Consider the following 12172-nt stretch of genomic DNA (forward strand, 5'->3'; position numbering starts at 1 on the left):
ATAAATCCTAAGTTATCTTCGTATTTTGTCTCACAATCAATGACTGAACTGCAAACAAGACTGTCCTCAGGTTTTCTTCAAGGATTTTCATTTTTCCCTTTCATCTGTATCACAAGACTAATCTTGGGCTAGTTTGGGGTGAAATACTGGTCAGTACTGCCTAGTGTGCAGTAAAAATGCTTATTTTGTCTACTTTTTTTTTATATTAAACAGTTAAAAGTTATACTGTACATTACTATTCAAAAGTTTGGAGTCAGTAAGAGCTTTTTTGATGTATTTCAAAGAATAAAATCTACTTAAGCAACAATTATTTATGCAGTAAAAAGCAGTAATAATGTGAAATATATTTGGAAAAAAAAAGTGTGATTTCAAACATGCAATTTTTTATTTTAATATATTTTAGAATGTAATTTATTGCTGTGATGTAAAACTGAATTTTCAGCATCATTGTTCCACGCGATCCTTCAGAGATCATTCTGATTTAGTGAACAATAATTGATTGATTGAAAGTTCAGGAGAACAGTAACAATTTAAACAGTGTAACAATTTAAAAGACTTTACTGTCAAAAAACTTTTAAATGTTTTAAACTTTTAAAAATAATAGTTTATGTTTGCATAATATGTGTGAACATTTATGTGTGTGTATTTATGTATGATATATATATATATAATTAATAATTAAATTACATTTATACATTTAGCAGACGCTTTTATCCAAAGTGACTTACAGTGCATTCAGGCTATCAATTTTTTACCTATCATTTATATATATAAATATATTTATTTATTCAAGTTTTAATTCAATTAATCTCAGTTCAATTTTAATTCAAGTAAACTCTAAACTTTTAATATCATTCAAGTTAAAAGTTCATTTATATAGCACATTTAAAAACAAAAAATGTTGTACCAAAGTGCTGTACAATTAGGAAACACATTAAAGGAAACAAAAAATTTCATTAAATAGTATAGCAAATTAAAACCCCTAAACATCTCAAGCAACACAATCAGTTGAAGAGAAACCTTACAGTATACAACTGAAATCAGAAGGAAATGAACCTCCTTAATGAAACTGAGACACTGCTCATCAAAATGCTCAAGTCTAGTTGTGAGTCTGATCAGTTTTGTCATTTATGTCTCTGTTCTCAGGCACGGTGAGCTGTGACACTGTGGTGAACATGCGTAAGGTGACTCACCAGCGGGTTCAGGAGCCTCTGTCAGGTACGGCCCTCCTGCCGTGTGTTTTCACCCTGCACCCCAGTCTTTCGCACGAACCCCCTCGCATCAAGTGGACCAAACTGTGGGGTCAACGTGGCCTGGACGGCCTACAGAAGCAGCAGTCGATTCTAGTGGCTAAAGACAATATAATCAAGGTGAAGAAAGCCTTTCAGGGCCGCGTGACCTTGCCGGGATACCCGGAGAACCGCTACAACGCCAGCCTGGTGCTGACAGGCCTGCGATCCAGCGACTCGGGGATGTACCGCTGTGAGGTCGTGGTCGGCATTAACGACGAACAAGATACAGTGCCCCTTCAGGTCACGGGTAATGTAGCGCACCGCAGAATGCTAATACACGCAGCTGTGATTATAGTAATCAGATTCATCATAAGTCAGCTACTGCTGACTTCTTTTGTCTTTTAAAGGGATAGTCGTTCCAAACCTGTGTGAGTTTCTTTCTTCTGTTGAACATAAATGAAGGTATTATGAAGAGCTGAAATGTTTATGACTTCCGTAGTATGAAAAAAAAAAAAAATACTAAGGATTGTTTGGTTAAAATGTTCTCCAGAATATCATCTTTTGTGTTCAGCTGAAGAAAGAAACTCGTACAGGTTTGAAACAACAAGTGAAAGGATTTCATTTTTTGGGTGATCTTTAATGTTGATGTTTTGCGCAAATCGCGATGAACTCCTCTTTTCAGTAGTTTCACAGGCCTCTGGGTGAAACGCTCTCACTGAATGACTTGATATATTATTTAATCTGAAAAACTGGCTGTAATTACAGTCCTCTGCGCTGAGGATTGTTTTTCCTGCACATCTGGTGGCATTTTCCATCAGATCAGACCACGGAGGCATGGACTAAACAGCTGCTACATTTTTTGCACACTTTTTTTTGCACATGCCAAAGCCTTGATGAAGTTAGTTAGACTTCGTTCGCTGCCAGCATGCAGCACAGTGCTTGCGTTTGCGTGAGTCTGTGGAGCGGAAATCTCCACGGGGCGAATTTATCAAACAGTTGTGGCATTTTTACACACAAGACGATATTCCAAGTGGAAAAACTCGTCTTATTCACTGAGCAAACTGGTTTAATCGGGTGCTAAATGTGCTGCGGTATAGAAACTCGATGGCATTCTTTTAAGCACAAAAGTAGATTATATTCATTATAGGTTTACAAAATTTGGTGCAGTTGTGCTACTGTAATAACATAAATTGTTATGAATAAATAGTAACAGTCATATGAAAAATCATGTAAATAATCACAAAAAATTTATTGAATGAATATTTAAATGAATTACATTTTTAAATAAAAAAGTAATTTTAAACAAATAACATATATATATATATATATATATATATATATATATATATATATATATATATATATATATATATATACACACACACACACGCGTGTAATTTTTTAAATAAAAATATGTAAATAATGAATATTTCTTATATAATAAGGAATCAATAATAAAAAAATAAGTCAATAAAAATTATATAAAAATTAAATAAAATGAAACAAATATATTTAATTCATTAAATGGCAAATTAAATAATTGTAAATAAATAAAAATCTAAATTAAAGAATAATAAGTAATAAAAAATCACAATAAAAATAACAAATAAAACTGAAAAATAAAATATGTAAATTTAAATGTCATTTTAAATTAAAATATATAAAAATGTAGAAAAAAATTATATATAATATAATAAATATATAAAAATTATATAATATAATAATATAATATAATATAATATAATATATTCAGATTATAATTGTAAGGAGTAAAAACTAAAACTATCTATCAAAGAAAAAATTATTGCATTGAAGATCATAAACATGATTTCAGTGAACGTTGCCTGTAGGCAGCATCCAGCAGCACAGAGAAACAAATCTATGACCATTATGATGAAGTCATAATTTCTGATTGCAAAACTTAACAAGGATTACTTCTCTGAAGAGAGAGTGACTCTTAAAAAATGCATTATGAGATACCAGTGCATTATTAATATTATACATACGGATACTCGTGTACTAAAAACCTCCTCCTCTGCACGTCTGAATGCTTAATTTGTTTGAGCTCAGCGATTACAGCACTGAAACATGCTGGCAGCCAGTATCATGAAAAATTCCCATTACTGTTACGAGCTTTTATGGAAATAGCAATAACATGGCCAATTAAAGCTTTCACCAACCTTAGACACTTTCACACCTTATTGTGTTACAGCAACGTCTTTTTTTTTTCAAACTGAATAATGAAGGGAACAAAGAGTCGAGACAATTTACAGGAATATTTCAAATAAAAAATGAAATAACATGCAGTTCGACCACATTTGACCACAGTCTTGTGTGACTAAGTAAAACCTCGTCAGAAAAGATTCTTGATGTTTTTATTAATTGAAATAACTCTCATGCACACAGATGCAGTCAAATTAATTACATGATTATGCCTTTAATTAAACTAACATTGCACTGTTAACATTTCTGTAAAAATAAAGGTTCTTCAATGGCATCTTTGGTTCCGTGAAGAACCTTTAAAGATTATTTATACAGGAACAAGGTTTCGATTAATAACATGTTTTTCACTATAAAAATGGTGTAAGAACTTTTGATTGAAAGGTTATTTAGGAAACCAAAAATGGTTCTTCTATGGCCCTTTTGGAAACGGTTTATTTATTTATCTTGTTTTTTAAAGGAAAACTTCATCAAAAACCGGAAATTTACTGTAAATCGACTCCAAGACGTGGATGAGTTTGTTTCTTCATCGAAACAGATTTGGAAAAAAATTTGCATTGCATAATTGCTCACCAGTGGATGCTCTGCAGTGAATGGGTGCCGTCAGAAAGAGAGTCCAAACAGCTGATAAAAACATCACAATAATCCACAAATAATCCACACGACTCCAGTCCAGCAGTTAATGGCTTGAGAAGTCAAAAGCGGTAAAAATCTCTGTCCAAAGTATAGCTTTCTCAAGAGGAAAACGTCATCTCCTTTGAATCAAGAGAGAAATATGCACAGACCGAACACCATTTACAAGCAAAAACAGTTCTAAATGAATATCTTGGTGCATTTTGATGAGAGAGAACAACAGACTTTCCCACTGGTGTTATTATGAATTATGGACTTACGGTATTTTGGCCAGAAGTGTTGGTTTAAAGTTAAAATGCCTTATTGATGGATTTGTCTATTACAAAAACTGAGCTTCACAAGACATTATTTGATAGAAATGGAGTGTTTTTTTTTGGGGGGGGGTGGTTATTGTGATGTTTTTATCAGCCGTTTGGACTCTCATTCTGACGGCACCCATTCACTGCAGAGCATCCATTGGTGAGCAAGAGATGTAATGCTACAATTGCTTAAAAAGTCCAGCTAGGATTTCAGCCTGAAACCTAATGTGAACGTTACAGACATTCAACAAAACGGTTAGCTAACTGGTCACAGATCTGACCTTCCTCCGAATGACGTCTTGGGGAAATGAGATATGGAGACTCTGACCCCCTTTCTAATGAGATGCGGCATCCCTCAGTGGACGAGAGTCCCACATATCTCATCCCCAGATGTTTCTCACGGACAGTGAATATTTATATAAGCTCTGAGTCCGTCCTAAACTCCAACGGGAAGCGAAAAAGAGAAGCAGGCCGGGAAAAGTGAGGAAGGAAATAAAAACCGAAAGAGACGTCTTCCTCCCGTGCCTCTTTGAAGTGGGGCGTCACACGTAGCTGCCACAGTTGGGTAAGAAACGGCCGTATTGCTCAGGAGACTGAAATCTTCCCCCTTCAGACGTCGTCTGAAGTGTTTGGACATAAATTGGCCCACCTAGCTTTCAGGATTTTCCTTTGTCCCTTTCATATTTGTGCGTTCTCCCGGGATGCGATAGCGGAGGTTATGGACGTGGAGTGTAGAGTAGAGGACGAAAGGGACCCCAAAGCGATGTGATCTGGGAGTAACAGACGGACAGTTCAAAAGCAATCCCAGGAATCTCATTTCTTTGTCCTCTAACTGGTCAAAGAACTGGTGCTGGGATTTTGCATCTTTTCTCCTGTGTTCCCAGTAGCTGTTCTCCGAAAATATTGAGAAATGGTGGTAAAACAGGAATGAAAGTGAAATTCAGGATATATAGTGTTTCAAGGGGCCTGCATTGTTTCATCTGTTAAGTCAAACATTTGTTATTGCTGTTCATTTGGGACATTTTTTTTTTCTCCCAAACAGGAGTGGTCTTTCACTACCGCGCGCCTCACGACCGCTACGCGCTGTCCTTCACTGATGCCAAAAGAGTTTGTCTGGAGAACTCTGCTAATATTGCCTCTCCGGCCCAGCTGCAGGCCACTTTTGATGACGGCTACGACAACTGCGATGCCGGATGGCTGTCGGACCAGACTGTGAGGTCAGGACCAGAGATTAGTCAGTTGTTTTGGGAAGCGGATTTGGAAACGCGCCTTTTATATTAAGTATTTAAGAAATCTTTGATTCGTTTATGCAATTTTGTTCCATTATATTTAGTGTATTTATCATATTTTAATGTTTATGTAATTTTCTGCATTACAAATGTGACCCTGGGCCACAAAAGCAGTCATAAGGGTACATTTTAAGAAATTGACATTTATACATCAATAAATAAACCTTCCATTGATGTATGGTTTGTTAAAATAGGACAATATTTGGGCAGAGATCTGGAATATAAATCCTAAAAAAATCACATTTAAAGTTGTCCAAATGAAGTTCTTAGCAATGCATATTACTAATCAAACATTTGATTTTAAATGGTAGGAAATTAATTTCCTTTACTTAATATCCTAATGATTTTTTGGCACAAAAGAAAAATCAAAAATTTTGAACCATACAATGTATTGTTGGCTATTGCTACAAATAAACCCATGTGACTTATGACTGGTTTTGTGCTCCAGGGTCACAAATGTCTAGCCTCTATTTTATTTTATTGTATTGTATTTTCAACAGAACAAAAGTACAGTATTTTTGTGTAAATTTATAATATTCAATAACATTTTCTGTAATTTATTTTTAACATGACAAATGTTTTATTTGCTTTATGTATAATATTACACACACACAGTATTTATATTTTTGTTTTATTTTTAAAATGACTAATGTCTTTTTATTTCATATTATTTTAAACATGACAGATTTATTGGCTTGATATATAATATTTGATAGAATATTCTAATATTTAATTTAATTTATGTTATTTTCATCCAGTGTTTTATTTTTGTATCTATAAAATCTTATTGAATATTTTAATGTTTAATTTTATTATATATAATATGACAATGCAATAATTGTAATATATTTAGAATATTTTATTTTTTAAAACATTTAACATTTCAACAAGACAAACAACCATAATTGTATTTAATACCTTTTTTTTATGACAATCGTCCAGTAATTTATTTATGTTTTACAACAAGAACAATGAAGAAAAGATTCAAAGTTACAAGAATTACAGGTCTACAACATACTAGTATACAAGGTACATGCTGTAAAGGTTTACTAAACTACCTCTTGCTTTTCAGAAATTCAGAAACCAGCATAAATTTGTATAAAAATTTTATTTGCATAAAAAGTCTTTGAACATGTTCCCATAATTCGATTCCCCAGCGAATCTCTAAATCTTCATTTTAAATGTTACTTATTGTAGATCAGAATGAAAATCGTAGCTGCCGTGCTGATAAATTGGTCCCCCTTGCATGAAACAGAATAGTGCGATTTTCTTCAAAAGGAATCTTGGACTCGAAGCAATTTAATAATCAGCCGTTCTAATTAATTGTAATATCTATTATGCATCGACCGCATTACAGCCCTGTTTCTTCAGGCTTGCCACCTCCAATCACTTTCCCGTGGCTGAATGTCAGGCGGCTATTGATTTCAACATTCATATCTACCACATATTGTCAGCTCGTAATTGAGCCGCGAGGCCCGGCCCTCTCCAAATAAAAGCGTGAGCGGGTTTTTCCCTCCCTGCGTGGAAGAGCTCTAATTGGGCCATCTCCAGAGAAGCTTGGCTACACATCAGTGAAGACGCAAACGCACAATTAGCGCAAGCGTATGGAGACATCAGAGATCTCTGGACTGGGAGGGAATATATGTGGGCTGCTTTAATGGTTTTATATAACCTGACTTCAATATTTGGGCTGCTTGAGATCCCCCGTCCGCTATTTCTCTTCAGAAACCCTGGAGTGCCGTGTATAATCTCCTCATCAGACTTTAGCCGGCTCCCTTGCGCCATTCAAATCGATGTGCTTTCCAGTAATTGCACAGTTTATCTTACTCACTCCTTCCCTCCCTGGGTATGACTCCTGGTTTGTTTCGGCTCCTTACCCAGGTATCCCATCCAAGCGCCTCGGCCCGGCTGCTTTGGCGACAGGGAGGACTCACCCGGCGTGAGGAACTACGGCAGCCGAGACCCCGATGAGATGTTCGACGTGTACTGCTTTGCCGGCGGCCTTCAAGGTACCGCAGATGCATTGAGTTACAGCTCAGTCATCCAAAAACTGTGTCTTTAAATGTCCTGGTGAGCCTCAGATGGCGGAGATGCATGTACCTGCTCATGTCCCAAGTCCCAGAGCATCTAAGTAGGTCACCATGCTTTCAGCTCAGCCCTACGGTTTGTGCCAGAGCGGGTACAGTTATAACATGCTCTTCTTTTAAAAGTGCACATCCATTTGTTTCATGCAGGAGTGACAGTCCTCGGCTGTGAATTAGTATTCCTGAAGGTCTTAAAAGTTTAATACCCGTCATATTGGTGTAATTTATTCATTTATGTATTTTTACAGAGCTTTTGTTTTATTTGCATGTTTATTCATGTAGATTACTGTATATGAACATAAATTGGACCTGTTACAAAAAAGTGTTTTTCTGCCATTGTAGTGGATTTTATGATAAACATTCAGTATTTTATTTAGTATATTTCTAATATTTCATTAAATATTGCTTTTTTATTTCAAACATGACAATGTCTAGTATTTTTATTTTATTTAATTTTTTGTTCATGGCAAACTTTTTAGAATAAGGAAGAAAAAAAAGAAAGCTCAGTTTGAAGTATACACGCGGTACAACTATGGAACGTAAAAGATACAGAAAGTACATCAATTGAATGTGATATGTAATGTAATGTGTACAAAGTACACAATTTAAATATATCCAAGGCTTTACAAAAAATATATACATTTTGAAATGTATGAAATAGTTTTTGACTGTTTACATTTAAAGATAAAGTTTTTGGAAAATTTAGCCTTTTTATTATTTTATTTAATTTTATTAATTTTATTAAAATAAATCGAACATCATTTGATTTAGAAGCCCTTCATTGTTCCGATTTTTTTTTAATCCCACCAAAACAATTTTTTTGTTATACAGTCCAAAATGTACAGAGGCTTGCAAATGACGTGCAGGGAAAAAAATAATAATAATAATGTGCACAATATAATTTGGTCTCTCATTTTACTAAATTGTGCACATTAAATAATAATTTGTTCCTTTGCTTTACTAAATCGTGCACACAACATAGTCATGGTCACAATTTAGTTGAATCAAATCGTGCGAACAAATTATTAATTAATTCACTTAAAACGAGGGAACGAATTTGTGTGCGTGCTTTACTATTTTTTTTCCTGCATGTCATTTGTTGGTCTCTGTAAAAATTAATAAACAATACATTAAATGTTGCAAGCGGTAGCATTCTTATGGGAAATTAGCATTTATAAATAATGCGCACTATCCATCTTTGCTCTCTCAAGGTGAAGTGTTTCACACCAGCGTGCCGGAGAAGCTGAGCCTGGCATCTGCTTCCACTCTCTGCCTCACTCTGGGAGCTCAGCTGGCCACGGTCGGGCAGCTCTACCTGGCCTGGCAGGGTGGCCTGGACCGCTGCGACCCCGGCTGGCTGGCTGACGGCAGCGTACGTTACCCCATCAACCTGCCCCGGCGTAACTGTGGAGGAGATGAACCAGGAGTACGGACCGTTTACCACAACCCCAACCGCACCGGGTTCCCAAACACTAGTGACCTCTTTGACGCCTACTGCTATCAAGGTTGGTTGAACTACTGGCCTTTCTCGGTTTTTGCTACAGGCATATAGTCATACAAAGATCTTTTCATCTTTTTTGGGGGTTTCAACCTCAGTGATGAGCTGGAGATTTCTTTTTTTAGTTTGAGAAGTTTCATAAATTATTTTACATCCCGTCTACATAACTTTGGAGCATACTTCCGAATAATTTATCAAGAGTTTCACCCTTGTGTCAGGAGTATCTGAAAAATGTATGAAATGAGGATTAGGTTAAATTCATATTACGGACTTCTGTGTGGATATCTGCTTTGTAGTTTTATCCGTCAATGCTGCCATTAACGAGACTATCTTCTTTCTTTCAGAGAAGAATTTCGAAGAGCAGGCGGCGATACGCCACAAAACCCTAGAAAGCTTCAATTTGAACTCTTCAAGCGACGAAGAGGTGCAGCTCCAAAGAAACGGAGCCTTCCCTGAACCTTCGACTTGGACCGGTCTGGTCGATCTCGAGAAAGAAGATTTCAGGTCCATCATAAACAACGAATCTTCAGAAATCTCAGAGGAGCATGTTGTGATCCACCTTGGACCTGAAGAAAGGTCTGTTGAATGGGAAGATGCTTCGGAGAATCAGGAGAACCTTCAAGGGGGTTCGGCGAAAGAGGAGACGGATGAGTCAGATGGTCCCGGTGTGTCTCCTGACCCATCTTCAACCGCGCCATCTTCCTCTACGCAAGCTCAGACCAGCAACAGCGTCATTTCAAACTTTGTGAACACAATCATGAAGCCATTTCGGTACTGGACTGGGACTGGAGAACCTGAGATACCGGCCACAGAGTCCAGCCTCTACAGAGGAACCTCAGAAATGGTCCCACCTGCCAGGACGAAGCCAAGTAGAGGGAAAACAAACAAAGCTGGTGCTGATAATGCAATCGCGGAGCCTGATATCAAGGAAAATTCAAACAACCCCTCCTCGTCGGATCCAGAAGAAGAGCTCTTGGAACAGGAGAAAGAAGTGGTCTTGGTGGCTGCGCAGCAGGAGATAAAGAGTCCAAGCAATTCTTATATGGATCATCCATATTCACAGACCTTCACAGACAGCTTCACTGGACCAACTAAAGGTACAAAGCTTAAAGGGGACATAACATACACAGTTTCACCTAATCTCATGTTAATCTTGGGTACCTATAGAGTAGTACTGCATCCTTCATATCTCCAAAAAGTCTTTCGTCTTATCATATTTATAAAAGAAATAAACAGCTTTCCGATTCTCTCCAGAAAAAGCTGAGCTCCTGGAGGCGTGCTGAGGGCGGAGCTATAATATTGATGTTTCGTTTTGTTTCCATTAACATATATTCACTATTGTGCTGATTTCCAACAAAAGACAGAAATCTGATGCAGTTGTAATTACATGAATGGGGTCTTTTATCACAGGGACGGCTCCATGTTTTAATAGCAAACGATGTGCTAGTCCAGCGTCGACTTGGGTCTTGTTTCTAAAATATTACTCTCTGAAATGACGAGAACACACAGACGCACTTGATACACTCCGTTGCTGCCCTGGAAAAACAAACTGCATAAACTGTTTATGTAACGCTGGGTTCTTCGGGAAGCTGAACACGCTAAACTTTCCCTCACATCCAAAAACACACTTATTTGGAGACATTCTCGAACAAATCCTATGCAGCGCTGCCGACAATTTCCAGATGAAGCGCGTTGATGTGCGCGGTCTCGCTCTCCTCTGGAGACGAATGTCGGAGAATTTCTGTAGAATACACAAGAATACACGAAACACCATTATAGCCCCCCTTTAATTGTATTTTAAGCATGTACAATTACACAAGACCATGCAGCTCCTCTTCTTAATTGAAGTTTGTGAAGTAGGTGAAGCTCGTGCTTAATTTAGTTGAAGTAGGGCTTAATTACACTTTGTATTATTTTATACTCGGTTTATATAGAACCGGATGTAAAACCACAAAAGTGAGTTTGAATAGATGGGTGTTTCTTCATCTTCGACCATTAAATTACATCTATATCTAACTTGTGGCAGCACTACCTCAAGACAGTGCAAATTTGTGAGTGGATAAATAAAGTGTGAGAACTTGTTCATGTCCAAATGTGCCCATGGTTGAAGAAGCACCAATGAAAGGAAGTAAACAGAGCAACAACAAAAGAATCCACTGTAAATTAGTGGAAGAACATATTTTTGGTATTTCTTCTGCTGAATCCAAGTACACATTTCAACACTTAATGGACTGTACTTTTAACCCTCATAGTGTGGTTTTTAGTGCGGCAAATCAAATATGGCATCCACTTGGTGCAAAGATAAATTGACTTGGCATACTATGTCCTCCACCAGCTTGTTGTTTATTTTTTTATTGTTTTGAAAGAAAAACAATATGGCAGCAAATGGTCCTTCAGGCACAGGTGCTGAACAGGAAGGTTGCGGACACGGTTCGTTCTGTGGAATACAAAAGTGGGAGGGTCGCTGTAGAGGTCACAGCACTGAGATGTATTCCTCCCTCCTGCTCTAGGGCTTTTAATGGTTATCAATGTCTGTCAAATCTGTGCCAACTCAAGCTGCATAGTAGGAGAAAGCAAAATGGTATCCAACCTCCTGAAAATTTAGAGCATTGCGAGCCTTAGGCTAAGATTGAAGCATGTCTAACTGGTATGGTTTTAGCGCGATGGGTTTTGGCAGCATTCCGTTCTCAAGGCATCATCACTACAAATATCCTCCCCGCGAACCAAATTCAACAGGGAAAATTAATGTTTAACGCCGGGTGAAAATCCAGCTTTAGTCAGCATGCATTATTTACATCCGAATCTAATTAATGTGCTTTGGCCGAAACCGCAGGCACCGCTACAAATTCCAAGTCTCTCTCAATTATACGAAGCATGATCATCGTCAGGGTTGTGCAGTGTGTGCGTGAAAATACTC

The 12172-nt window shown here is 37.1% G+C and overlaps 1 protein-coding gene across 2 annotated transcripts in view; it reads left to right on the forward strand.

The window, feature by feature from the left end:
• The window catches only part of LOC113039608 (neurocan core protein-like), a 138627-nt gene that overhangs the window by 55247 nt on the left and 71208 nt on the right, over positions 1-12172 (forward strand). For both annotated transcript variants that reach the window (XM_026197549.1, XM_026197548.1), the window contains exons 3-7: positions 1147-1539; positions 5427-5601; positions 7555-7682; positions 8969-9262; positions 9600-10352. In XM_026197549.1, the coding sequence (XP_026053334.1) occupies positions 1147-1539; positions 5427-5601; positions 7555-7682; positions 8969-9262; positions 9600-10352 (1743 nt within the window). The remainder of the gene's footprint in view (positions 1-1146; positions 1540-5426; positions 5602-7554; positions 7683-8968; positions 9263-9599; positions 10353-12172) is intronic.

This window comes from Carassius auratus, chromosome 22 (genome assembly GCF_003368295.1).
Source record: "Carassius auratus strain Wakin chromosome 22, ASM336829v1, whole genome shotgun sequence".
Lineage (NCBI taxonomy): Eukaryota > Metazoa > Chordata > Actinopteri > Cypriniformes > Cyprinidae > Carassius > Carassius auratus.